At 31.0% G+C, this 27,705-nt stretch overlaps 3 protein-coding genes and 1 long non-coding RNA gene across 5 annotated transcripts; 3 read left to right on the top strand and 1 right to left on the bottom strand.

The window, feature by feature from the left end:
• Nucleotides 1-624: 624 nt before the first annotated feature.
• LOC136970235 (uncharacterized) lies at nt 625-10,087 on the top strand. The gene is made up of 8 exons (XM_067264661.1): nt 625-766; nt 2,311-2,463; nt 2,569-2,637; nt 3,436-3,564; nt 3,695-3,730; nt 3,826-4,080; nt 9,265-9,336; nt 9,765-10,087. Exons 1-8 carry the CDS (start codon nt 685-687, stop codon nt 10,085-10,087), a joined length of 1,119 nt encoding a protein of 372 aa, XP_067120762.1. The 5' UTR covers nt 625-684.
• Nucleotides 10,088-17,730: 7,643 nt separating this feature from the next.
• LOC136970272 (uncharacterized) lies at nt 17,731-21,454 on the bottom strand. Of its 2 annotated transcripts, none has more exons than XM_067264692.1 (6): nt 21,318-21,454; nt 19,621-19,773; nt 19,447-19,515; nt 18,520-18,648; nt 18,354-18,389; nt 17,731-18,258 (listed from the first exon to the last, which is right to left on the bottom strand). In XM_067264692.1, exons 1-6 carry the CDS (start codon nt 21,397-21,399, stop codon nt 17,975-17,977), a joined length of 753 nt encoding a protein of 250 aa, XP_067120793.1. In that variant the 5' UTR covers nt 21,400-21,454; the 3' UTR covers nt 17,731-17,974. The 2 variants fall into 2 exon arrangements, with proteins under 2 accessions (XP_067120793.1, XP_067120794.1); XM_067264693.1 differs by having other exon boundaries at nt 19,621-19,732; nt 21,318-21,411.
• Nucleotides 21,455-23,399: 1,945 nt separating this feature from the next.
• Nucleotides 23,400-24,692, top strand: LOC136970168 (uncharacterized). Its single transcript, XR_010879953.1, has 2 exons — nt 23,400-24,293; nt 24,370-24,692. It is a non-coding gene; the product is annotated as an uncharacterized lncRNA (long non-coding RNA).
• Nucleotides 24,693-25,012: 320 nt separating this feature from the next.
• Nucleotides 25,013-27,007, top strand: LOC136970234 (zinc finger MYM-type protein 1-like). Its single transcript, XM_067264660.1, has one exon. It carries the CDS (start codon nt 25,013-25,015, stop codon nt 27,005-27,007), a length of 1,995 nt encoding a protein of 664 aa, XP_067120761.1.
• Nucleotides 27,008-27,705: the final 698 nt, after the last annotated feature.

Here is a 27,705-nt window from a genome sequence, read left to right as displayed (position 1 = left end):
TAGCGTATCGCAACATCAAAGGAGATCTTTACGGACTCTAAAAAAGCGATAACACTCATTACATTGAGAAAGCTAGCAGCATTGTCACGATTTCACAATAGCCAGAATATGTAGTTCCAACTTACCCCCATTCTCCGTTTCAATATACCCGAAGTATGGAGTAAATTGAAACAAACACAATGTAAAACAGAATTTTTTTCTGTAAATACTGTTTATAAAACATTAAAACAGATAATACATAATGACATCCAACTAATTGCCACATCTGATTACTTAACAGTTAACATTCTAACATTAAAGTTTATTCAATAATAATAATAATAATAATAATAAAACCAAACCACGTACTATTCTAACCTTTCCTGGCTTCCCTTCTAAATGATTTACACAAAATATTGAACATTAAAAACGCAGAAAAATACCAGAAAATATTGACTTTGAACACAGAATTTTTAAACTTTAATTACTTTATATGAAAAGGTAGTTTCCAATTCAAAAATAACAATTTTCGTTTTAAAAAGTGAATTTGTAAACAAGTGATCAAATTCTGTGTACATATTCTAGGAAAAGACAAGAATTTGAATATATTTATAGCTTTATTATGACAAACAAATAGGTGCTAACTGTTATAAAAGGGGAAATTTATAAGCTAGACTCACTACATCGCCGAAGAAAAGGACAAATATGAAATTTTTAATTGTTATTCTTCACGTTATAGTCGATTTATTCTTTATGCTGAACGTTATATTTGCATTTCTACCAGATGGTGAGGTTCATTTTTCTATATTTTATAAATATTTCTTTATCATTTTAACATAATAATTGTCTGTGTGACTTATAAATATGATTTAATATATAAATCAAAAGATAAGATGCTTACTTTTTATTTTATTTTACCAATGTCTTATACAGAGATATATCAAGAAAATTATGATAATATTTATATTGAAAATTCAAAAAATATTGCTATATTATTCACTGTCGAGCAGGCCGATAAAATATGCACAACATTAGGCCTATACATTGTTCCCAGATCCATCAAGTCTACCATACACCCTAGATTTTTGCCATAGTATTCAATGAACGTAACAGGAAGACGTCTGCTATTTACTTATTTATATTATATTAGAGATACGATGAAATCGTAAAGTTTTTTGCATAACAATATTATGTAATAGGCAATGTAACAGTTATTCTGTATAAACAGAAGTAGATAAGACTTTAACAAAGAGAAATCAAATTAAATCAGGTAAAATTATTTTAAATGAGGTGTAATCAAATTACTCGAACGTGACTATAGTGGCTGATGCATTTTTATTTTTGACGATTGTGAAGTCAAAAAATATCTTTTTGCACTACAGAAAATAATATATTTTACTCTATTCTGAACAATCATTTCTACGGCTCTGTTGTACTGTGTATACAGAGGGAAAGTGTGGCGATCGGTCAAAAAATGAAGATTTTTGTATCTTTCGACTCATGGGTCTTTAAAACGTTTAGAAATACAAAATATTTGGTTGTTTTCTGTATGCATGGATGTGTGCCTGTGTGTGGGTGTGGGCGCGCGATTTTGTTTAACCAACTTGAAGCTTAATAACTCTCGTGGTTCTTGTCGTGAATTTCTGAAAATTCGCAGGGAGATTTGTATATTAGGGGAATTGATACTACTAAATTTTGGTAGTTAAAAGTCGAAGGGTAGGGAGATAAAGAGTCGGATCTAATGCAGATTTTATTCGTTATTAGCGTTTACGATATTGTTTATAAAACACAACCCTACCCAAAACATTAAGTTTTTTTGCCATTTTATAATAATTAATTATATAAAAAGTTCTTAAAGAAATTATCATAACAGATGATACCATACGCAGTTTTAAATGTTGTTGGCGGGAAAGTTAAGCAATTCGTTGCTGGTTTTTTTTTTTTTTTTTTTTTTTGTATTCGTACTGTCAAGAATAATGTATAAGACTTATCCTTTCTTGAGTCTCTCTAATTCATTCTACTGTTGGTCAGGCTCACTCGTAATAGGAATAATTAGTGTCGGTCTGGCCATTACTCAAACAATAGAACCAATCGATCAGTCATCAATCACTCGGCTTTCAGTTAAATAAATATATTTTTAAAACTATTTATTCATCATATATCACAGTTCCAGTTTATTGTTACAGTATAGACGGATCGATATCAAATTATAATTTGAAATTTTCCTGTTGTTGTTTAATGCTTTAATATTCTACTTAATGATTGACTTAAGTGAAATTTTATCGAATAAAATCAATGATAATTATAATAATTTTTTTTAAAATTTTACAGAGAGTTATTACAGACAAGATTATTTATTGATTAATTCAAAGGGAAATGTGGAAGATGTTAGCAAGAGATGCACTAAACCAGAATCAAAATTTCTTTTAAGCTTTTTCTACGATGGAACATATGATAATTTATATACAAAAATTTTAGTTTTTGGTAAATTATTTTATTAAAAATTCTATAAAATTGTTTAAAAATTAATTTAAGTGATTTCAGTCGAATATGTCACAAAATAACTGAATTTTAAAATATTTATTATAGGATTCTCACCAGATTTTCATATAACAGTTAAGAAGAAAGAATGCAATTACAATGCTGTACCAATTTCAGGTATATCAGATGAGTTTTTTGAAATTTACTTTATAATAATGTATGTGTTCAAGATAACTCCTGGCAAACGTAAACCTATTTGACAGAAATCTAAAATGTTTAGGAAAATGTGTAATTCCAGGTTGTATAACGTATGTAAACGAGTATCACCTATTTTCGCGAAACAATTTTATTTCACGTGATACGCTCTAAAAGCAGACGAGTGGAAAATACTACTGAACACTAGTAGTTGGTCGCAGGTATGTGCCTGATTAAGATGCTGGCCACGTAGGGTTTTCGAAGTTTTCTCGTGTTTAACACTTAAATATGGACAGTTTGCATAGAAGGTTCTCCCTTGGCAAATTTCTAAAATATTGTATTGCCTTATTTCATCAATCTAATATAAACCAACTGGGTATATCCATATTCGTAATGTATTCTAGCTGATTTATAATGATATTTCTTTTTTACTAAAAGATTAGTGATTTTCCATTGTTCATCCACTTTGCTCATCTCATTGCGGCGAGACGTATCAGTAATGTGAAAATTGTGCTCAGCTATATGTCCGGTGTCTGGCGTTGATAAATAAATACATTTTAAGTAATATTGAAATACCAAATGTTTTTATCAAAATTCATTATTAGAGAAATAGAAATGGGTAGAAATTCTCTTTTGTACTTCCTTTTTTTTTGTTTTTCAAATTATAAATTTATTAAATAATAGCATTTATACAATTATGAAAACGCACTTACTTATTTTAGTCATTTGTTGATATTTATAATTTACTTCATCTAAATAAAATGATTTTATTATTTACAGATATGTTTACATCAGTCGAATTCGTCCTACCGCTGAACGAAGTGCCAGATAATTCAATAGTAGACATGGAATTATTTCACGACACCAAATTTATAAAAATCTGTAGAATTGATATGTTACGTGATACAGGTTAATTTTCAATTTTTTTACCAGTAAAATTGAATTTTTCATCAAAAAATTAATGATTTTATAATAAATTTATCAAAATTACAATAAAATATTAGGTTAATAAAATCTGTAAATTTCTTTTTACTTATAGTTGACAACATTAATCCATCAATGCGTGAACGTGAAGGTGTGTAATTTCAAAACTTATGTTAAAACTTTTATTTACAAGTTGCCGTTTTAGCTTTATTAAAATAAAATTTCCGAAATTATTTTGATTTACAGACTTTAATCTACATAATACAGCAATTGAAGATATAAGTCGGGATGAAATAAAAATATCTAATGACAACAACGACGACGATATATTGAAATCTGAAAGAAATATTCAACAGGCTACAGATCCAATATTCGACAGACAATTTTCAAAAAATTCTGACGCTGCTGCTGTTGAGAACAGTTTTATCGTTAATTTAAAAGCAACTACGAAACGGCCTACTACAAAAAGTTATTTCAGGAATAAAAAAACTAGAAGGCCAGGTAGAACAACTAAGAAACCGCGTACTACAAAAAGGCCTACGAAGCCTACAAAAAGGCATACGACGCCTACAAAAACAACTACGAAACAGCCTACTACAAAAAGGCCTACGAAGCCTATTACAACTACGAAACAGCTTACTACGAAGAGACCTGATAAGCCTATAGAAACATCTACGACACAGCTTACTACAAAAAGACATGGCAAGTGTATAATAACAACTAAGAGAAAGCCTTATGCTGCTGCTACAGAAACATATGAAGAAAGTTCGGACACATTTATTAATGAAGAAGATATAAAGAAAAAATAGTAAGACCAAATGTATCTTTCCTCGACGACATAGAACTCGACATTATGACAACATAGTTGAAAGATTCAAACAAAAGTATGCCCGAAACTCGTAAAACAGAAACTTCGATTAAGAAGAGGGGGTTACTAGTGCACCACGTTTTACTTTTTTAACTCAGATAGGATAATTTTATTAGTTTACAGTTTTTGTACAATGAATTGCGTATGGCTACGTTAATAAAACATAAAATTTATTATTACTTTTGCAAAAACATTCTGTGTGTCATTATATGATGTATAAAAGTTCTTTGTGTTTCAAAATTGTATAACATTAAAATGACTTAGCTATGAAACAATTTTTAGTTTCATTTTATACGTTCACACGGTATTTATGAGATATTATTTTGAAAGTGATATCTACAATACATTTTCAATTATATATTATTGATGGTGTGACGCTCTATAGACAATATACAATAAAACCTGCATTAACGAACACTCCCGAATGGCAGATATCGCTGTTTAACGGACATTTTTACAATTCCCAAATTCTTCAAATAGGACTGCTATCATATTTACCGCTAAATAGCGGACAAACTTCTCGGTTCTGCTATTCGAAGGTTAAACTATGTATATTTTTAAATATTAGATTAGAGATGGAGAACTTTATCAGTTTGAAAGCCACAATCTATTTCAGAAGACAAAAACATGATTACGTGATGGTGTCACACACGACGGCAATTTCTAGTTCTGGTTCTTATAGTGATTATGAATTGCTGAAATATGTTTTATGTATAAAAAATATAACAAAGGCTACATGTATTTCGAATCTTTTGGAGTCTTACGGCGGAGTCATAATCTATAAATCATACAGCATTGAGGAAGATAAGAGCCTACACTAAAAGACCGAATGTTCAAATACTTTTATCCAATATTGCAAATCAGCGCCCATTTTACAACAGGATGGTGTAATTTTTTATATTCGTAACGGAACATGATATGTTGTTTCGAACCAAACTTACACAACTATCAAATATCGATATGTTGACAAAAAACAACTAGAAAAATCTGATAACAGTTACAAATTCTCCAACAAATTACTCCATTTTTTCGTTGCATTTAAAATCAGCTATAAAGTATCAATCAAATTTATAATAAATTAATCTTACATATTATAAGAACTTTTATAATTAACATGATTAATGGAAACTCAATGGAGATTGCTGAAGTTTGATTGTACGTCTTACTTTTTGATTGATTATATCAGTGAAATGGGATTTCTTAATCATTATGATTTAATCTCGGTTCATGTACCCGTAATTTTCTATATTTCCCATAAAGAAGTAACGACGGGGCATAACTCATTTAACAACGAAAAAAGATAAATTTTTATTTTTTAATCGTGTTACATAATGCATTAGCGAGCATTCCAATGACCGACTGCTACTGAAAACTAATAGTTGATGGCGGGTTACGACCTCATCAACGGCTGGCTAACTATTTCGCCAAAATGTTCAACTCGTTTCTTGAACACATTGTATTAAATATTGCGTCACAAAAAATTTCATGAAACATGTCTTTATATAAAAGAAGCGAAAGACGCTGCATAGTAGCAGTATGCGTAGCGAAATAAATAAAATGTATAAAATAAAAATGCGTAGAATCCTGAATGACGAACATAGTGAGTAAATGGAGTTTCTTCACTAATTTTAAACGAATAACGTTTAGACACCCGAATAACGAATTAGACACATCTCTCTGTTTTTTGCTCTTTCCACCCTGTGAGTACTTTTGAACGCCTTTTTGCTATGATTTTTCGATCCGTTAGAATTGGATCCCGGGTTTTCCACAGCGCTAGTCTATAACCGTAACCATTCGTCCATCCGGCTGTCAAATTACACACGTGATCAAAACGAACAGTTTGAGCTAAATATTTCAGCTGTAGCTCAAACTGCGAACTTACATATTTTAAACATAATCCGTGGCTCTCAAGCTGTTTAATATATGTTATATTTTGGATTAATATATGTTTAAAAATGAATAAAATTATTTAGATAATGCTATTCGATAGTTTACATTTGAAAAATAAATATTTAATTTTGAAAATAGATTACACTTGACATCAATTCTAAGAAATCACACAATTTTTGTTAATTGGTCTATTTGTTATTGTAAACAAATTACATTGATTTATTATAATAAACAGAATGTTTTACATAAAGTTCACATTTCAGCCTATCGAAGTAGAAAAGAAACATGAAAATTTTCAATATTATTAATGTTGCAATCAGTTTGTATTTCATAATGAATACTGTACTTGTGTTCACCAAACTCTAGGGTAAGTTTATGTCCTTTATATAGCAGCATTTGTTTCATATTTTTAATGAAATTTAATCAGTATGTTAACGTAAATAATACGTAGAATATTTAACCATAAAAATATTAAAAAAGTAAAGTTTTATTTGTGTTGATCACATTTAAAAATGAAACTTTTATTTTACAATTCTATGTGAATAAATTGTATGTAAATTTAAATTATACAATTAATCAGAGTGAAGCTAAACTGAACGACATACAATAAGAATTACATTGTATATATTAATGACATTTAAGTTGCACATACGTTTAACTTTCAGAATTCGAAAACACATGGTTTCATGGATACCATGCTGTTTGCATGAAAAATCCTAAATTTAGCAATTCGCAGAGAACTAGAATTATTAAATCCAGAATACTCAGCAATGTATGTACAGTACAACTTATTTCACGAATTTTGACCGGAATGTAAAAAATGCGCATTAGCAGAGTAATGTTGTTTGACAAATCTGTGACAAGGCCGTACTGCATTAGGAGAAAGATGCTCTTGATCTTTACATGTCTTCCAGAGCTCCAACCGAGTATTGCTAACGCCAAAACTCAAAGCCCGTGTACGAGCGTATGACGGCATCAAGTCCAGGCTGTCATCGTTAACTACAACTTAAGATGTTATAGACAAATTGGATTAAAACTACAGTTTGTACACATTAAATTTATGACACTATGTTTATATGTTAATTTATGTAAATAATTTTAAAATATTTTTAAAACTTTTATTACAAGGAAAGAAAGGTCTTTACATAAAATAACGAATCTGTCGTTTCGAATTATAGGGTTTGTAAAGAATGATATTAATAATTGGGCTACAATTTAAAAAATTGTAGACCTATAAATTCTCACTGTCGTCTCTGTCTGTCTGTTTGTCTTTCCTTAATCTCGAGAACGGTGTCAGATAGATAAATGTCGAGACGAGGCGTGGAATGCTTAGGAGTAGGAGGCTCGGTTAACTCGGTTAACATTTGAGCCGGAAGTTACGTTATTACAATTGAAAAATGTTTTCCTAAACGGAGTTAGAAAAATGTCCGGCGTGATTTAAATGTCAACAATAAAAGTATAATGTACAGTGGCTAGACGCTTCTAAACTGGAGTTTATTGTAACGAAAATTTGCAGCCCGGCATATGATCATGTCGCAATAAATAATTGTTCGTAAATTATAATAATATTTTAAGAACACGGTATAATTTGATATTAATTATTGAAATAGATCTCACTTTATGAGCTTATGATGTATAAAAAATATAAACAGTAAATAATCTAATTGAAAAGAAACATGCGACTTCATATCCAGACCAGAGGTTTGTACATAGTTAATGAAGGCCTCGGCCTGTAAGTTTTCCACATTTGGTATCGATTTTCATCTAATTCATTCTCGAAAGTAAGAAAGGACAGACGGATAGTTGAACAACAGTGTGAATGTATAAATTGCAGCCTAATTGTATATAAGGAATGTAAATACTGTAATTTAACAAAAGCCAAATAAATAACATATTATATTTACAGTATACAATATATACACAGTATAGTCTTTTAAGTAAGATTATTTATTTTGTCTTCAAATAAGATAGCAAAAAATCTCATAAACTTTAACTATTAATAGTAAAGTATTTACATTATAATATACGTTATTAATCTTACAAGAATGACATTAATAATTTTTAAATATTGTATTTTATTTCTAGACAAATTTGTATTTTTTCTTATAGTATTCATTTTGTCTAAAAAGAATAATCATTAAACGTAATTTATAACAGACTATTTTTGAAATATTTTCTTACTTTTTCAATTGACGATAATAATAATAATAATAATAATAATAATTTATTTTATTTCATTTATTTATTTATTTTTACAAATAAATGTAAAAGTCCCGAAAGACAGTTGATATCCACCCAAAAACGAACTAATATATATAAATTTCAAAGATAACGAATAACATAAAATTAGAAACTGTAGAAAGCGTTTTTACATTTTAATTTAATTAACACTTAATTAATACGTTCATTTTATTAAAAATGTTCTATTGGAAGACAATTATTTATTATGACATCGTCACAATGCCGGACTGCTCTTTCTCTGTTACTCTCCACTTCTATTTTTATATTTTTTTCGACTATAATTTCTTCCGGTCTTCATGCATTTTGGCTAAACCAGTGCAGTCTGTTCTGTTATTAAACGGTCCAAAAACTAGTTAATCGATCTATATAACTGACATTTCGGCTATGCTACATATGTATAAGGAAAGTTGCATTATCTCCAAAATAATTCTCATTATTCTTTAAAATTAATCGTTTTAAATGTTTTATTTTAATAGACAGACCTATCCGGTATACGTTACTTAATATAAAATTAGAAAATATTAATAGGAGCTGCAGTAAACCTGGAAGAAATTTTTTTATAAACTTTTCATACGACGGAACTTACGAATATATTTATTTAAAGCTTTTAATTTACGGTAAGGTTACAGGTTATAAGTTAGGATATATAATTTAAACTTATTAAAATTTTGAAATATTATTTACAGGACTGTTCCCTCCTACTTTTGACCTATTTAACGACAAGAACTCATGTAACTATATAGTTGATAAACTTGCTGGTAAATAAATTTTACATAGAATTTACTGTATACAGTATTTTGCACAGAATAATCGTGTGTTTTTACTTAAAGAAAACTATTATTCCGTCATATGCATCTTTCCTATGAAGCATGAAGACAAGAATTCAATGATAACTATTCAGCTTAAGAATCTTACAAATAATATGAGGATATGCGACGTTGAACTTCTGTCAAAAACAGGTTTAACTTTAGTATGCTTAAATTAATTACTATTTATTAATAGCTCCGAATATATTCCGTTCTATTCTTAAAATAATAAAAATAGAATTAAAAATTATCCACAAATTTGTTTGCTCGAACACGAGTTCAAGATTTATGGAAAATAGCCTAGATACATCCATAAGGCGAATCAAACAATGTGGAATACGGAATTTCAGTAAAAGTAGACGTATATTTTTTATTTTCAGGCAATATTGTTTTGAATAAAGCAAAAATGAATCCGACATCCGAGGAACAACTTGAAGAACAGTTACAAAATACAGAATCGGATATGTTCACTGCTGAACCTTGGTTGAATGATACATCGAGAGGATTAGCATTTCTAACCCCAAAGAATAGGCTACAAGTCTCCAATGATGATGGTTTTCGATCTACAAATTCTCGAGAAAATACGTGGAATGAAGAACGTTTATCTAATAAGAAATCGAATCCATTGCTGAATACTGCAACCCGAGTAAAGGCTCATGAAAATACCCCACCGAATGGGCCACGAACCATAATCGGATTCTAAACTTTTGAGTGTATCGAGGTCTTTACGTCGAGGATGATTTTGACGATGATCCTAGACGTAAAAATTAAACTATCTTAGAAAAGAACGCCATAAAAATTGGAGGATTAACAATAAGATCTCGGAAAGAGATTATACTTACGAAAAAATTTAGGGGCCTGTAATAAATATGATTTCAAATAACTTTTACTTTCCCTATTCTGCTATATATGATATGAAAGTATGGTATTTCTAGGTTATTGTCCCTATTTTGCTATATGTATGAAAGTATGGTGATAGATCAAAAATGACTCCTCCAAAATCTTTACATATTTAGACTCAAGGGACTTTGGAACATCGAGAAATGCAAAAAAATCGGGGTTTGTTTTGCATGTATAGATGTTAATGTATGTGTGAGGGGCACGATTATGTTTATCAAATTTCAAGCTTAATAACTCCCATACTACTCTGTATTTGTCGGAAATCTTTGAAATTTTGCAGGAAGAGTTCTGTATTAGGGTGATTGATTATATTAAATTTGGGTGGTTAAATATCAAGGAGGTGGCGATATAAGGGGTAATGTGTCATATGTCGAGTAAGTTCGAACTTAATAAAGATTTTACTCGTTATTAGTATTTACAAGTTTTACAAAACTCATCCCTACCCTCAAAATTATGCTTCTTGCTGTTTTATAATAATTATTTGTACAAAAATTTTTAAATAAAATATCGTAACAGATGGCGCAATATCAACATATTAAAATATATAGTTTTTTGATAATTATTTCATAAATTTGAGGAAAGGATAAGAACGGAAATGTGTTAATACGTAGGCTATTAAAGAACAAAGAACAAAAGTCATCTTTATCCTTAAAGTTACCTTTGAGGGCAAAGATGAGTTTTAAAATTGTTGAGAATAAAATAAATTGTCATGTTTATTATTATCGTCAATTAAAAAAAAAGTATAACAAAATATTAAAAAATTTCCTGTTATAAATTACATTAATAACTATTCCTTTTAGACAAAAGGGACACCATAAGAAAAATACAAATGTGTTTAGGAATGGAAAACAATATTTAAAAATTATTAATGTCATTCTTATAAGATTAATAACGTATATAATAATGTAAATACTTTACTATTAACAGTTAAAGTTTATGAGATCTTTTATTATCTTATTTGAAGACAAAATAAACGAGCAATTATTTATTGACTTCGTCACAATTTCGGCTGTAATTTTTAATCATATTTTTAATTTATTTAATTTAAAATATGTGCTTTCTATCTCAAATTAGAAGTGACGTGCCCCTGTACATCAGACTCTTCCGCCAGCAATACTGTCGTGCCGGTCATCTATTAACTGCTTTCAGGTGAAAATTTTGAATTGAAATAACTTCCGGTTTGCTTCGGATATTCGTATACTTGTGTTAATCGGGGCCTGCAATTCTAATGGTTCCATATCTGGTGTCGTCTTCATCTATGTAACTCCATTCTCGTGATTTAGGAAAGACAGACGAACTGACGGACGACAGTGGGAATGTATATAGGCCTATATAGACCGTGTATATAATATGTTATATATTTGGCTTTTATGTATATATATATATATATACTCTTTTAAATAAGATTATTGAACGGCAATTTGAAAAAAATTGCAGACCTATAAATTCCCACTGGTGTTCATCTATCCGTCTGTCCTTTTTACTTTCGTGAATAAATTAGATGAAAATCCGGGAGCCTTATTGTTCCGTAGAGATTTAATAACAGCAGCTGTCTCTGTAAAAGTGAACGGGATATCGTTGTCAGTGACAGATGGATAGAGGACTTCTCTCCTGATATTCCTCTGCTCTGGGTTATCTTTCTCGTGGTTGTTTCGAGGGAAATGAAATCAAATGTGGAAATCTTACTGGGCTGAAGACTCCATTAACTATATACGAACTACCGGTGTAGACTGAAAATCACGTGTTTCTTTTCAATTAAGTTATTTATTTTATATATTTTTTATATACCATAACCTCATAAAGTGAGATCTATTTCAATAATTAATATCAAATTATACCGTGTTCTTAAAATATTATTATAACTTACGAACAATTATTTATTGCGACATGGTCACAATGCCGGCGCAAATTTTCGTTACAATAAACTTCAGTTTAGAAGCGTCTAGCCACTGTACATTATACTTTTATTGTTGACATTTAAATCACGCCGGACATTTTTCTAACTCCGTTTTGGAAAACATTTTTCAATTGTAATAACGTAACTTCCGGCTCAAATGTTAACCGAGTTAACCGAGCCTCCTACTCCTAAGCATTCCACGCCTCGTCTCGACATTTATCTATCTGACACCGTTCTCGAGATTAAGGAAAGACAAACAGACAGACAGAGACGACAGTGAGAATTTATAGGTCTACAATTTTTTAAATTGTAGCCCAATTATTAATATCATTCTTTACAAACCCTATAATTCGAAACGACAGATTCGTTATTTTATGTAAAGACCTTTCTTTCCTTGTAATAAAAGTTTTTTAAATATTTTTATATTATCTGTAAATGTTTGTCAGATGGAGATTATTATTTTATAACATTGAAGATAAAGTCTGCCCAAAAGGGATCACCATTTATTTTTTCTGTGTTCCAGACAATACACGTTCTTGGCGACTGACCATTCTTTTTAGGCTACTTGTCTTTGTTTTCAATGTTATAAAATAATAATCTCCATCAGAGGAACATTGACAGATGAAATTCTACAAATATAGTCACCGGGGGTAGCTTTCTTAAAATCTACATTTTCCAGCGCTTTTTTTGGTAGATAAAAGCAGTAACACCCCAACGGAAATATGATTGATGCAAGCAAGACGTCTGTATGTCACGTTCCTTTTTTAGAAATTACTTGTAATTTTAATTGGATATATTTTGTGTTTTATAAAAGGACTTTTTTAACTTCTGGCGACAAGTAGCCTAAAAAGAAAGGTCAGTAGCCAAGAATGTGTATTGTCTGAAACACAGAAAAAATAAATGGCGGTCCCTTTTGGGCAGACTTTGCCTTCAATGTTATAAAATTTTTATATTATTTATATCATCATAAATTTAATGTGTACAAACTGTAGTTTTAATCCAGTAAGTGTATAACGTCTTAAGTTGTAGTTACCGATGACAGCCTGGACTTGATGCCGTCATACACTCGTAGAGGGCTTTGAGTTTTGGCGTTAGCAATACTTGGTTGGAGCTCTGGAAGTCTTGTAAAGATCAATACCATCTTTTTCCTAATGCACTACGGCCTTATCACAGATTTGTCAAACAACATTACTTTGCTACTGCGCATTTTTTACATTCCGGTCAAGATTCATGAAATAAGCTGAGTATTCTGGATTTAATAATTGTAGTTCTCTGTGAATTGTTAAATTCAGGATTTTTCATGCAAACAGCATGGTATCCATGAAACCACGTGCTTTCGAATTCTGAAAGTTAAACATATGTGTAACTTAAATGTCATTACTATATACAATATCATTCTTACTGTATGTCCTTCAGTTTAGCTTCAAATTCGATTCAGTGCCAATTTCAGAGGCTAGCAAATAGTGTTGTTAATTTTGAAGTTTCATTGTATTATTAATTAACAAACTGAAATATAACATGTTATTTGGAGTATAATAACTATAAAAATAGGTTATTTGGACTGATAAGGACTGAACCTTATAAGGATAAAGAGCTATTGGAAGAAGAAGAAAAGATCTATAGACTACACTGTACATGTTGAATATCGAACTATTATGTTGGAGAAACGAAGAGGAAACTGAAAGTGAGGATGTTGGAACATCTGGCTGCAGTGCGGCTGCAGTTAATACATCTCCAGTGTTTTACATTGTCACGCGAATAATTGCCATGTTGATATTAATAATATAGAGATCTTAAATAGGGGAAAAAATGTAGTAAAAATGAAATTCAAAGAACATTTCGCGATTGTTATGCAAAATGATGTTATGAATTTGAATAACGGCGTGATACCCGCGGAATGCTGAGAAGAGTTGATCATACATAATATACTGGAACTTCGATTAACGATTACCCCGCACAACGAGTAGTTCGTATAACGAGCAAAACAAATTGTAAAAACTTGCCTCGCTTAACGAGCTATATTTTGCGTAACGAGTGACGAGGAGAGGGGAAGTCCCGAATTGTGCGCATGCAGCATGCTCCATCAGTTTGTGTTTAGCACTCGTTCCGCTAGCATCTTAGTGTCGCTTGTGATCACATATTTTTCCAAACTTGTGTTTACACATATTACTTATAAACATCAACAACCATAGCCCGTATACGCCAAACGATATGCCAAAATTGTTGGGTCATTAAGTTTAATGACCGATTCCAAATTAAATTTTAGAAATGTCTGAATAAAAAATTAGCTTTTTATAATTATTAAATTTAATACGAGACGGCAGCATAACTGCCTACCTCTAGTCAAATTAATTAATTTTTAATATTTAATTATAGCCTTTACATGACCCAAGAATTTGGCATATCCTTTGGAATGTTTACATATTAGCTGTGATTTTTTTTTGTTGCTGCAAATCGAATTCTCATTCCAGGATGGTTCATTCCTCTCTAGAAAAAAGATGATGATACTAACAGTGTATATTGTACAATTTTTTTTTTGAATAAACGTTATACATAAAACATTTGAGCATTTTTTCGGAGTGGAACGCGATGTGTCTTCTACTGATGGATAACCTGTATTACATTCTGTTTGTAAGAAACCTTACTGAGGAGGCCGATAAAGGCGAAATGCATTTAGGGTTAAGTATGGTGTAAAATAATAAAAAACTATTTTTTCTCTTAACATTAACCTGTTTGTCCTTTTGCTTTTTTATACCAGTCCACGTTCCGTTTTGAGTGAATGGATTAGTAACTTGGAATTTTTTAGCCTCTAGAAGTCAGAGAGGATAGGAGAATTATTTTTCCGTGTGATAGTTAATAGTACAATTGGGTAAAGACTGATTATCTGATTCCATTGGTTTTTTAAAATATTTTATGAAATTTAATACATTGACGCTTATTCGTTAAATCGATTAATGATTTAAATTTACATACAATTTATTCGCATAGAATTGTAAAATATAAAGTTTCATTTAAAAATATGATCAACACAAATAAAACTTTACTTTTTAAATATTTTTATGGTTAAATATTCTACGTATTATTTACGTTAACATACTGATTAAATTTCATTAAAAATATGAAACAAATGCTGCTATATAAAGGACATAAATTTACCCTGGAGTTTGGTGAACACAAGTACAGTATTCATTATGAAATACAAACTGATTGCAACATTAATAATATTGAAAATTTTTATGTTTCTTTTCTACTTCGATAGGCTGAAATATGAACTTTAAGTAAAACATTCTGTTTATTATAATACATCAATGTAATTTGTTTACAATAACAAATAGACCAATTAACAAAAATTGTGTGATTTCTTAGAATCGACATCAAGTGTAATCTATTTTCAAAATTAAATATTTATTTTTCAAATGTAAACTATCGAATAGCATTATCTAAATAATTTTATTCATTTTTAAACATATATTAATACAAAATATAACATATATTAAACAGCTTGAGAGCCACGGATTATGTTTAAAATATGCAAGTTCGCAGTTTGAGCTACAGCTGAAATATTTAGCTCAAACTGTTCGTTTTGATCACGTGTGTAATTTGACAGCCGGATGGACGAATGGTTACGGTTATAGACTAGCGCTGTGGAAAACCCGGGATCCAATTCTAACGGATCGAAAAATCATAGCAAAAAGGCGTTCAAAAGTACTCACAGGGTGGAAAGAGCAAAAAACAGAGAGATGTGTCTAATTCGTTATTCGGGTGTCTAAACGTTATTCGTTTAAAATTAGTGAAGAAACTCCATTTACTCACTATGTTCGTCATTCAGGATTCTACGCATTTTTATTTTATACATTTTATTTATTTCGCTACGCATACTGCTACTACGCAGCGTCTTTCGCTTCTTTTATATAAAGACATGTTTCATGAATTTTTTGTGACGCAATATTTAATACAATGTGTTCAAGAAACGAGTTGAACATTTTGGCGAAATAGTTAGCCAGCCGTTGATGAGGTCGTAACCCGCTATCAACTATTAGTTTTCAGTAGCAGTCGGTCATTGGAATGCTCGCTAATGCATTATGTAACACGATTAAAAAATAAAAATTTATCTTTTTTCGTCGTTAAATGAGTTATGCCTCGTCGTTACTTCTTTATGGGAAATATAGAAAATTACGGGCACATGAACCGAGATTAAATCATAATGATTAAGAAATCCCATTTCACTGATATAATCAATCAAAAAGTAAGACGTACAATTAAACTTCAGCAATCTCCATTGAGTTTTCATTAATCATGTTAATTATAAAAGTTCTTATAATATGTAAGGTTAATTTATTATAAATTTGATTGATACTTTATAGCTGATTTTAAATGCAACGAAAAAATGGAGTAATTTGTTGGAGAATTTGTAACTGTTATCAGATTTTTCTAGTTGTTTTTTGTCAACATATCGATATTTGATAGTTGTGTAAGTTTGGTTCGAAACAACATATCATGTTCCGTTACGAATATAAAAAATTACACCATCATGTTGTAAAATGGGCGCTGATTTGCAATATTGGATAAAAGTATTTGAACATTCGGTCTTTTAGTGTAGGCTCTTATCTTCCTCAATACTGTATGATTTATAGATTATGACTTCGCCATAAGACTCCAAAAGATTCGAAATACATGTAGCCTTTGTTATATTTTTTATACATAAAACATATTTCAGCAATTCATAATCACTATAAGAACCAGAACTAGAAATTGCCGTCGTGTGTGACACCATCACGTAATCATGGCCGGCTATTTACCAGTTTAAGTAATTTTTTAAGTGTCTTCGAAGCTACATGAATGGGTGCTGATGTAGTTTTGCTACTTGGTGATTGTATCAACATTTCCATTTAAAAGAAAACAGTTCGTATAAATTAACAACTGAGAAAAGACACTTTAGTATTTTCCTTCTTTATCTGGTATGATTTTCGTTTAAAACATTTCCAATTTTTCTTATATGTTTTGTTCAATTTAAAGTTAAAGTAAACTACAAAACAATTGAAACCGATATAGGCTTGCTTATATTTTTTATACATAAAACATATTTCAGCAATTCATTATCAATAATTCGCTTTCCGACTAAAAAAAGTTCTCCATCTCTGATCTAGTATATAAATATATAATTCTTATGTATATAAACATATATATAGTTTAACCTTCGAATAGCAGAACCGAGAAGTTTGTCCGCTATTTAGCGGTAAATATGATAGCAGTCCTATTTGAAGAATTTGGGAATTGTAAAAATGTCCGTTAAACAGCGATATCTGCCATTCGGGAGTGTTCGTTAATGCAGGTTTTATTGTATATTGTCTATAGAGCGTCACACCATCAATAATATATAATTGAAAATGTATTGTAGATATCACTTTCAAAATAATATCTCATAAATACCGTGTGAACGTATAAAATGAAACTAAAAATTGTTTCATAGCTAAGTCATTTTAATGTTATACAATTTTGAAACACAAAGAACTTTTATACATCATAAAATGACACACAGAATGTTTTTGCAAAAGTAATAATAAATTTTATGTTTTATTAACGTAGCCATACGCAATTCATTGTACAAAAACTGTAAACTAATAAAATTATCCTATCTGAGTTAAAAAAGTAAAACGTGGTGCACTAGTAACCCCCTCTTCTTAATCGAAGTTTCTGTTTTACGAGTTTCGGGCATACTTTTGTTTGAACCTTTCAACCATGTTGTCATATCGTCGAGTTCTATGTCATCGAGGAAAGATACATTTAGTCTTACTATTTTTTCTTTATATCTTCTTCATTAATAAATGTGTCCGAACTTTCTTCATATGTTTCTGTATCAGCACCAGCAGGCGGTCTCGTAGTTGTCTTTATAAACTTTTTATATCTTTCTCTATCAGCAGCATCAGAATTTTTTGAAAATTGTCTGTCGAATATTGGATCTGTAGCCTGTTGAATATTTCTTTCAGATTTCAATATATCGTCGTCGTTGTTGTCATTAGATATTTTTATTTCATCCCGACTTATATCTTCAATTGCTGTATTATGTAGATTAAAGTCTGTAAATCAAAATAATTTCGGAAATTTTATTTTAATAAAGCTAAAACGGCAACTTGTAAATAAAAGTTTTAACATAAGTTTTGAAATTACACACCTTCACGTTCACGCATTGATGGATTAATGTTGTCAACTATAAGTAAAAAGAAATTTACCGATTTTATTAACCTAATATTTTATTGTAATTTTGATAAATTTATTATAAAATCATTAATTTTTTGATGAAAAATTCAATTTTACTGGTAAAAAAATTGAAAATTAACCTGTATCACGTAACATATCAATTCTACAGATTTTTATAAATTTGGTGTCGTGAAATAATTCCATGTCTACTATTGAATTATCTGGCACTTCGTTCAGCGGTAGGACGAATTCGACTGATGTAAACATATCTGTAAATAATAAAATCATTTTATTTAGATGAAGTAAATTATAAATATCAACAAATGACTAAAATAAGTAAGTGCGTTTTCATAATTGTATAAATGCTATTATTTAATAAATTTATAATTTGAAAAACAAAAAAAAAGGAAGTACAAAAGAGAATTTCTACCCATTTCTATTTCTCTAATAATGAATTTTGATAAAAACATTTGGTATTTCAATATTACTTAAAATGTATTTATTTATCAACGCCAGACACCGGACATATAGCTGAGCACAATTTTCACATTACTGATACGTCTCGCCGCAATGAGATAAGCAAAGTGGATGAACAATGGAAAATCACTAATCTTTTAGTAAAAAAGAAATATCATTATAAATCAGCTAGAATACATTACGAATATGGATATACCCAGTTGGTTTATATTAGATTGATGAAATAAGGCAATACAATATTTTAGAAATTTGCCAAGGGAGAACCTTCTATGCAAACTGTCCATATTTAAGTGTTAAACACGAGAAAACTTCGAAAACCCTACGTGGCCAGCATCTTAATCAGGCACATACCTGCGACCAACTACTAGTGTTCAGTAGTATTTTCCACTCGTCTGCTTTTAGAGCGTATCACGTGAAATAAAATTGTTTCGCGAAAATAGGTGATACTCGTTTACATACGTTATACAACCTGGAATTACACATTTTCCTAAACATTTTAGATTTCTGTCAAATAGGTTTACGTTTGCCAGGAGTTATCTTGAACACATACATTATTATAAAGTAAATTTCAAAAAACTCATCTGATATACCTGAAATTGGTACAGCATTGTAATTGCATTCTTTCTTCTTAACTGTTATATGAAAATCTGGTGAGAATCCTATAATAAATATTTTAAAATTCAGTTATTTTGTGACATATTCGACTGAAATCACTTAAATTAATTTTTAAACAATTTTATAGAATTTTTAATAAAATAATTTACCAAAAACTAAAATTTTTGTATATAAATTATCATATGTTCCATCGTAGAAAAAGCTTAAAAGAAATTTTGATTCTGGTTTAGTGCATCTCTTGCTAACATCTTCCACATTTCCCTTTGAATTAATCAATAAATAATCTTGTCTGTAATAACTCTCTGTAAAATTTTAAAAAAAATTATTATAATTATCATTGATTTTATTCGATAAAATTTCACTTAAGTCAATCATTAAGTAGAATATTAAAGCATTAAACAACAACAGGAAAATTTCAAATTATAATTTGATATCGATCCGTCTATACTGTAACAATAAACTGGAACTGTGATATATGATGAATAAATAGTTTTAAAAATATATTTATTTAACTGAAAGCCGAGTGATTGATGACTGATCGATTGGTTCTATTGTTTGAGTAATGGCCAGACCGACACTAATTATTCCTATTACGAGTGAGCCTGACCAACAGTAGAATGAATTAGAGAGACTCAAGAAAGGATAAGTCTTATACATTATTCTTGACAGTACGAATACAAAAAAAAAAAAAAAAAAAAAAACCAGCAACCAATTGCTTAACTTTCCCGCCAACAACATTTAAAACTGCGTATGGTATCGTCTGTTATGATAATTTCTTTAAGAACTTTTTATATAATTAATTATTATAAAATGGCAAAAAAACTTAATGTTTTGGGTAGGGTTGTGTTTTATAAACAATATCGTAAATGCTAATAACGAATAAAATCTGCATTAGATCCGACTCTTTATCTCCCTACCCCTCGACTTTTAACTACCAAAATTTAGTAGTATCAATTCCCCTAATATACAAATCTCCCTGCGAATTTTCAGAAATTCACGACAAGAACCACGAGAGTTATTAAGCTTCAAATTGGTTAAACAAAATCGCGCGCCCACACCCACACACAGGCACACATCCAAGCATACAGAAAACAACCAAATATTTTGCATTTCTAAACGTTTTAAAGACCCATGAGTCGAAAGATACAAAAATCTTCATTTTTTGACCGATCGCCACACTTTCCCTCTGTATACACAGTACAACAGAGCCGGAGAAATGATTGTTCAGAATAGAGTAAAATATATTATTTTCTGTAGTGCAAAAAGATATTTTTTGACTTCATAATCGTCAAAAATAAAAATGCATCAGCCACTATAGTCACGTTCGAGTAATTTGATTACACCTCATTTAAAATAATTTTACCTGATTTAATTTGATTTCTCTTTGTTAAAGTCCTATCTACTTCTGTTTATACAGAATAACTGTTACATTGCCTATTACATAATATTGTTATGCAAAAAACTTTACGATTTCATCGTATCTCTAATATAATATAAATAAGTAAATAGCAGACGTCTTCCTGTTACGTTCATTGAATACTATGGCAAAAATCTAGGGTGTATGGTAGACTTGATGGATCTGGGAACAATGTATAGGCCTAATGTTGTGCATATTTTATCGGCCTGCTCGACAGTGAATAATATAGCAATATTTTTTGAATTTTCAATATAAATATTATCATAATTTTCTTGATATATCTCTGTATAAGACATTGGTAAAATAAAATAAAAAGTAAGCATCTTATTTTTTGATTTATATATTAAATCATATTTATAAGTCACACAGACAATTATTATGTTAAAATGATAAAGAAATATTTATAAAATATAGAAAAATGAACCTCACCATCTGGTAGAAATGCAAATATAACGTTCAGCATAAAGAATAAATCGACTATAACGTGAAGAATAACAATTAAAAATTTCATATTTGTCCTTTTCTTCGGCGATGTAGTGAGTCTAGCTTATAAATTTCCCCTTTTATAACAGTTAGCACCTATTTGTTTGTCATAATAAAGCTATAAATATATTCAAATTCTTGTCTTTTCCTAGAATATGTACACAAAATTTGATCACTTGTTTACAAATTCACTTTTTAAAACGAAAATTGTTATTTTCAAATTGAAGATATTAAACGTAAAAATATTATTTAATAATATTTATTTCAAATAATGAAATTCTAAAAACCGAGATTAAAATTTCATTTTAACATTTTAGTACAGTATTATAGTAAGCAAGGCCTGACAGAGACTGGACGAGATTTTACCCCTCTCCAAAACGGCATGTAAGGGGTACTCGCATTTCAGCAGAGAATATTTAGGAGAAAAAGTAGTGTATTCACGCCATCCTGCCTCTGGTACTCGGCCCTAACATTTTTTCTTGTTAAAAATATAAAATTAGAATGCACAATTTCATTTATCAATGAAAAGAAGAGTTCAAAACAAGTGATTTACAATTACAATTTACCATTAACCACACGGCTACTGGTGGACCTCGTTTAGTGATGAGTACTTTTATTGTTGAAAATGTTCACATAAATTTTCTGCAGTTTATTTTGTTTATATTTTGCTCTATCTATGGAATTTTTCTTGTCTTGTGGGTAGTAAGAAAGCCTTTTTATGAAGTTTATCATAAATTAGGCCAAGGTCACAATGGGGGAGATGGATAGTGAAAGACGAGATTCGACATATCCGGATGTACGGTGAGTTTGAACTGTATGTGGAGTAGTGATGGGCACACATTGACTCGGGTTTTTTTACAAATAAAATTCGTTTATTTTATATCAGAAGAGCTTACAAGGTATTTCTCCCGTTTCTCTGACGAAGATTAATAGAGTCCACAAATGCTAATTTGCAGCGATGTGAATCTCGTTGGGACTCCGGGGTGGTGTCGTGGGTAATCCAGCAGACGGAGGATCACGACGAAGCACAGGCAGGAACGACGAAACTTCGTTCTGAGCCATGGTACACAAAGACAAGAGAAGTGCGCGGGTCTTTTGACGATACAAAACGACAAAACTCCGCTTTTCGTCCTTGAAATTCGGGGTATTTAAGGGATTTCATCTTCTAATTTTCTTCTCGTATTGGTTCTAATTTCCTCTTGTCTTTTCCCGATTGGTGTCCTCACTTTTTCCAAGTGGAAATAAAATCGGATCGGGTCACGAGAAAGGACGGTCTTAAGTGCTCAACATCAGGGCCGGATTATCGAATAGGCAAAGTAGACAAATGTCTAGGGCCCGTAATTCGGAGGGGCCCGGCTTCAGTGCAGAAGATTTCTCTGTTTCAAAACGAGTTTAAAATTATTTAAGAAATTCGACAGGATAGAAAAGGCTGTATTTAAGAATTCCCACCTAGCTCCGCTCGACTAGCCATTACCTAAAAGAAAAAAAAAAAAAAAAAGGTCAACAGCCACCCGTGCGTCAGAAGTGATGTACGCCACGAGATCTCTCGCACCACCTAGAAATATTCCTAGGGCCGGCTCTCGTGGTAGTACTGATGCATGGATGGGTATGATTTGTTTTCTAAATCTAAACTTATACGTCGCGACATCGCATATTCGATATAGCGTTCAAGTTGCTCGAGTGCGAAGATATTACAATTCAATAGTGTTTTATAAAAGAGTTAAAAAGGGTGACACTACGGTGTGACTTGGGGTGACACCACGATATCCGCACCGGGTGTCACCCATGCTAGCTACGCTAATGTCACATTATATAAGATTTGTTTAGAAGCAACTTATTTAAATGGGGCCCCAATTTAAATTTTGTCTAGGGCCCGCTAGAGGCTTAATCCGGCGCTGCTCAACATATACCATCTCTCGACTCTGACCGGGAGATATTGATGGAATCTCGAAACCTGCGCACGTATTCTTGATCGCAGGGCCGGCCATCGGGGGGGTGCGGCGGATGCTACGCACCGGGACCCCGCGATTGAGGGGGCCCCAACATTATCAAGAATGCACACGAAAACTTGACAATATTCCTATCGTTATCAGTATGACGAAAAGTACATTTTATCGTAAACATTATTATTGTAGATCTCTGAATTTCGACAATCTTTAAACTAATTCTCGATGATGCGAATGTTTAGTTTTTGTTATTTGATTCGGGGAACTCCCGAGGATCCCCACCTAAATTCGACTTTTTAAAAAAAATTTCAAAACCATATAGCCCGCGTTAAGAAATGAAAATAATACTGTGGCCGTCGGCCATATAAAATTATACGATTTATGTATTCGTTTGTCATAAAAATTTGTCTTTCCACTTTTTTCCCGATACTACAAATATTCGAGTAGAAAGTAACCGGTTTCGACTTATTTCTACTTAAGAAGTAGTTAAATAATTAAGCGATTAGGGAATTGGGGACATAAACAAAACCCCGATGAAAGAGCCGGAATATTACTTAAACAAAAGCTTAACCGAACCAATATACAGCCGAGTATAGTGGGGACTGATTTCTTCGAAATATTGTATTAGATGTAATAAAGACAAATTTTTCCAATTCGACGAGAGTGACCGAAAAGTTGTAAATTTTGGAAATTTCCGTGGACAACACCTGGTCCTAAAACGAATTAGTTAGAAAACAAATGACTTTTAAGTTTAACATATTTAGATTTTTACGGCTATGGTGAGAAACGTTTAAAATTTACAACAGCCCTGTCGCGTCCTTTGAGATATACTAGTGATGCGACAAAAGAGGTATTTGACATTGACCGGTATCAGCACCCTGGGGATTTGGCAGTCCTCTGCAACCGTCTTCGATTCCATCCATTAGCCACTGGTAGGGAGCTATTTGACTAAGTACATTGTTTTAAAATTTTAAAAGTAAAGAATATTTTATATCTTTATGTACTGTACGTTTCTTTGCAAAGCTATATTTAATTATAATTTTCTTTAAAAGTATATTCATATAATTGAAGAATATTTTGTATGTACCAGTACATCCACCACATATTTTATTTCACCGAGTAAGTTTTTATTATTTTACTTTTAATTGTAGCCCTTATATCGTGGCTAGCGATTCGGAATGTAATCGTGATATTAAAAATGCATTTAGAGAAGTCTACGGTTTTTACTGGCTTATCGAATAAACGATACGAATGGAGCCTAGACCATCACTGACGCGCAATTGACTGATTGCCCCTGGATGTCGGCTTCTTACAGAAACACAGCTTCCCTATCATCAAATGTCACGGCACGCCCCTGGTATATAATCGTAGTTTTAATGTTTCTTTTATAATTTCTTCTATCTTTTTTTGTCTGTCTTATTTCTGGAACTTTCGGTCTGACTACAGCCTACAGGTGGGTCCTATTGACAAAGCCGGCGCTTCCTTTGTTTTCCCTCTGTAAGGTGTTGACCTTACAAGTGGTATTACCCGACCGCACGTGGGTCCAATTGACAAGGTCGCGCTTCTTTTGTTCCCACTCTGCTAAAAGATCAATACTTTACAAGGAGCCTCCGAGAAGTTGTGAGAGTTCGAGTTCAGCACGAGAAAGAAAGACGTGTCATACTACAAAACGTTTAATTATTGTTACATCTAATCATGTCCATGCCAAGGAAATATCCCTCTGGGTGTCAAAAAAGAAAATTAGCAGAAAAGAAAAAAGTAGAAAAGCTAAATTTCAAGAAATCACAAGTAGATCTGTTTTCTTGGCTACGAAGTAATTCCAGCAATGAAATTGTTTCGACTTCAGAAGTTACAGTTCAAGCTTCAACTGGAGAAGAAAGTTCCGCACAAACTACACAGTCTTGCAATGAAAATGTTGAAACTGTGAAATTCGTTGAAGAACCGCATGTTTATACAAATATGATCGAATCAGAAAATAACGTCGAAAATGACAATAACGAATATGATCAAATGAACATAAGTGATCCAGATTTATGGCCAAGTATTATAACTGATAAGTTTCGAATGTTTTGTGTTAAAACCGGACCTGTACAACACAAAGGAGTTTTTGCTAAGAATGATGAAGGTAGGTCATTTTCCACTACGTACTACTTTAAAAAAATGCCAAATGGTGAAACCCAGCTTCGCAGCTGGTTAATTTATTCAAAAACGCAAGACTCGGTATTTTGTTTTTGTTGTATACTATTTTCTAAAAGAAGAGGAAATGAACAATCTACACGGTTTATAGGTGGCTATAGTAACTGGAGAAAGCTGTCAACTGTAATTCAAGATCATGAGCGTTCTATTTGTCACTTTAATTCGTTTATTGCTTGGAAAGAATTACTAAAACGACTAAATTTATGTTCGACTATTGATGAAACTAATCAAGTTAATATAAATAAGGAAACGGAACGACTTAAATTACTATTTCAAAGAATTGTAGATGTGATTCTATTTTTAGCATGTAATAATCTTCCACTTCGAGGAACCCATGAAATAATAGGAACGCCTAATAATGGAAATTTTTTAAGTTTAATCGAATTTTTAAGTAAATACGACTCTGTGTTAATGGATCATATAAACAGAATAAAAAATTCGAAAAATAGAATTGTGCATCATTTAGCACATAGATCACAAGAACAAATTATTTCTGCGTTAGGAGATGAAGTCCTTAACAAAATTAAAAACGATATAAAAGCAGCCACATACTATAGTGTCCAAATGGATTGTACTCCTGATATTTCCCATAAGGAACAAACTTCAGTTATTATTAGGTATGTAAATTTTGAAGAGAAAAGATTAATTATAAATGAGTCATTTATAAGGTTTATTGAAGCAACTGATGTGACTGGAGAAGGACTAGCAAAAACTCTATTGAAAACATTAAGTGAGCTTGATTTAGATATTATGAATTGCAGAGGGCAGGGATACGACAACGGTAGCAACATGAAAGGGAAATATAAAGGTGTACAATCTAGAATAATTGCTCTAAACCCTCATGCAATATATGTGCCTTGCCTATCACACTCTTTTAATTTATTAATTTGTGATGCCGCTTCCAGCAGTATATATTGTAAAAATTTTTTTGGGATATTGCAACGTTTATATTGCTTATTTTCTGCATCTACAAAGAGATGGAAAATTCTACAAAAACATTTAAACATTACTCTTAAACCATTATGTGACACTCGTTGGGAAGCCAAAATAGATTCGGTTAAAGCAGTGTATACACAGTTTGAACAAACTTGTAATGCCCTAGAAGAATTTATTTATGTAAGTAACGATAATACAGCGGTATCCGAAGCTAAAAGTCTATTGGATTCAATACAAGAAATGCCATTTATTTTATGTTTAGTAGTATGGTTTGCAATGTTGTCTAAAATCAACGCAATCAATATACTATTTCAAGCAAAAACAATTATTCTTGAGTCGGCTTTTAATTTAGTCAATAAAATTAAAACTGAAATCCAAAATTTAAGAACAAAATTTAACACATTTTTAGACGAAGCAAAAGTGCTAGCACGTAATTTAAATATTTCAGAACATTTTCCTGAAAAACGAATACGAAAAAGAAAAAGGTTATATTCCGAAATAGCAGAAGATGAAGTTATAGAAAACCCGGTAGAGGAATTTAGATGTTATTTTTTTTAACACTCTAATTGATACGGTTATTGTACAAATAGAAGATAGATTTAAAAGTATACCAAATATTATTTCTGATTTCAAATTAATCACTGATATGAAAACCTTAGAAAAACATGAATTAGAAAAATGTTCCAAAAACTTTGTAAATTTTTATAACAAAGATGTAGATGAAAACCTAATCCAGGAAATTGGTTTGCTACGGGATTTGATTTTGAATGAAAGGGATGTAAATAACGCACAAGATATATTGCAATACATACTAAATAATAATTATAATGAGTTATTTCTAAATGTATTAACTGTATTAAAACTTTTCTTTACGTTGCCAGTTACTATAGCAAGTGCTGAGCGCTCTTTCAGCAAATTAAAATTAATAAAGAATTATCTTCGATCCAGCATGTGTGCAGAACGCTTAAATGCACTTGCTATATTAAGCATCGAAAAAGAAATTGCAAAAAATTGTAATTTTTCTGAAGTAATTAATGTATTAGCAAGAACAAAATCACGCTTTAAATAAACATGCATTAATATATGTTCGTGTTTGTAAATTTTTTTATTTTAGAAAAACATTTGGGCCCAAATAGTTTCTTGCACCCGGGCCCCTTTATCGAGAAGGCCGGCCCTGCTTGATCGTTATGTTCTCCATTTTGACATTTTGGAATGTTAGCTGTCAAACGCGATGTTTTCCTTTCGTCAAACTCCCC

Source organism: Centruroides vittatus, unplaced genomic scaffold (genome assembly GCF_030686945.1).
Source record: "Centruroides vittatus isolate TY-2023 unplaced genomic scaffold, ASM3068694v2 contig_19, whole genome shotgun sequence".
Classification (NCBI taxonomy): domain Eukaryota; kingdom Metazoa; phylum Arthropoda; class Arachnida; order Scorpiones; family Buthidae; genus Centruroides; species Centruroides vittatus.
This window is presented reverse-complemented; position numbering and strand designations above follow the sequence as displayed.

Coding starts and splice junctions, on each gene's coding strand:
- LOC136970235 (XM_067264661.1), top strand. CDS start 685: ATGAAATTTTTAATTGTTATTCTTCACGTTATAGTCGATTTATTCTTT. Junction 3,565..3,694: donor TGATATGTTACGTGATACAG/GTTAATTTTCAA, acceptor TTTTACTTATAG/TTGACAACATTAATCCATCA. Junction 4,081..9,264: donor TAAAAAAACTAGAAGGCCAG/GTAGAACAACTA, acceptor TATTATTTACAG/GACTGTTCCCTCCTACTTTT.
- LOC136970272 (XM_067264692.1), bottom strand. CDS start 21,399: ATGAAATTTTTAATTGTTATTCTTCACGTTATAGTCGATTTATTCTTT. Junction 19,774..21,317: donor ATTTGCATTTCTACCAGATG/GTGAGGTTCATT, acceptor AAAATTTTACAG/AGAGTTATTACAGACAAGAT. Junction 18,649..19,446: donor CAATGCTGTACCAATTTCAG/GTATATCAGATG, acceptor TATTATTTACAG/ATATGTTTACATCAGTCGAA.
- LOC136970234 (XM_067264660.1), top strand. CDS start 25,013: ATGTCCATGCCAAGGAAATATCCCTCTGGGTGTCAAAAAAGAAAATTA.